Source organism: Apteryx rowi, unplaced genomic scaffold (assembly GCF_003343035.1).
Source record: "Apteryx rowi isolate R43461 unplaced genomic scaffold, aptRow1 scaffold_1111, whole genome shotgun sequence".
In the NCBI taxonomy this organism is placed as follows: Eukaryota; Metazoa; Chordata; class Aves; order Apterygiformes; family Apterygidae; genus Apteryx; species Apteryx rowi.
In genome coordinates this window covers 119544-121105 of record NW_020447322.1, presented here as the reverse complement: position 1 = coordinate 121105, position 1562 = coordinate 119544, and the positions used below count along the sequence as shown (strand labels likewise).

Here is a 1562-nt window from a genome sequence, read left to right as displayed (position 1 = left end):
TAAAATAAAAGTATAGTTCTTTCCAGAATTTCCAAGCAAAACTTGTATTTAATAAATGTCAAAGCAAAGTGTTTTCATCATTTTTCAGCTGAATGGCATATCCAGGATGGCCTGGATATGATTTTCTTCCACCAAATTTCAACACACTGTCGTACAGATTTCTTTGCAACTGGGAGTTCTATAATGCCAATAGGAAAATGCTTTCCTGGTCACCAACTTCCTTCATTAACATATTGCATTTATTGCATTCTCTGAACTGCTCTTTTCATGGCAACCTTCACATTGCTGTTGCTCAGGCTGTAGGTGAAGGGGTTCAGCATTGGAGTCATGACCGTGTAAAACAGCGTGGCCACTTTGTCCTTGGCCAATGTGTAGGTGGAGCTGGGGCGCAGGTGCATGAACAGAGTCACCCCATAAAACATGGTGACAACCAATAGGTGGGGGGCACAGGTGGAGAAGGCTTTTCTGCTGCCCTCTGGAGAGCAGATCCTCAGGATGGTGGGAAGGATATAAATATAGGAGACAAAGATGATTGTCATTGTGCTGAGACAATTTATGCTGACAAGAGCAAAGATAACAACCTCGTAGGTGTGGGTGTCAGAGCAGGAAGGAGCTAAGAGTGGGGGAATATCGCAAAAGTAATGATTGATAATATTGTCTCGACAGAAGGAAAAAGTAAAGATGAAAGTGGCATGTGTCACTGCATGCAAAATGCTGACTGCATAGGAACCGACTACAAGCCATCCRCATGTCCGCCCACACATAATGACAGGGTACAGGAGGGGCTTACAGATGGCCACATACATGTCGTATGCCATGACAGCCAGCAAAAGGCACTTGGCGATCCCAAAGACAACAAAGAAGCACAGCTGGGCTGCACACCCTGAGAGACCAATGGTTTTCTCCTCTTCCAAGATATGTAGCAGCATTTGGGGGATGATGACAGAGGAACAGCAAATGTCAACAAAAGCCAAGTGGCTGAGGAAATAGTACATGGGAGTGTGAAAATGAAGGTCCGCCCTGATTAATATAATCATTCCAAAGTTTCCCAAGAGCGTGACAGTGTACATCACCAGGAAAACTACGAAAAGAGTGACCTGCAGATCTGGGCAGTCTGTCAGCCCTGAGAGAATGAACTCTGTCACTTCATCGTAATTTGCAGGGATCATTTTCTGTAACACATTCAACCTGCAAGGGATAGATAAAATGACAGAAAGAAGTGGGCTTAGAAGAGGGGTGGGAGAAACTGAGCTTTACAATCCTGCAGCTTCAGTCRTCTGATTTTGGCACTTCAGTAGCCAGCTTTCCCTATATAACTGAAGGGAGACAAAGTACTTCCTATGGGTAGGTCATAAAATGCCAGTTAGACTCTGAGTCCTTCTTGGAAGGCCTCTGTCCGATGACTTTAAAAGGAGCCTAAAGCCAAAACCTAGTTGTCAAACTAAACAGTGAGAATACCCACCTGGGTTTAATTCAGCATTTCTATTTCTATTTCTTATATAGCTTTCTATCTGTGCATTCCTGTCAACATTTAGTACAGGTAGAAAGTCAATACATTGGGC

General features: G+C 43.7%; 1 protein-coding gene across 1 annotated transcript; it reads right to left on the bottom strand.

The window, feature by feature from the left end:
• Window positions 1-239: 239 nt before the first annotated feature.
• Window positions 240-1169, bottom strand: LOC112971618 (olfactory receptor 1019-like). Its single transcript, XM_026077214.1, has one exon. The coding sequence runs from the start codon at window positions 1167-1169 to the stop codon at window positions 240-242; it is 930 nt and encodes a 309-aa protein (XP_025932999.1).
• Between the last annotated feature and the right edge of the window lie 393 nt (window positions 1170-1562).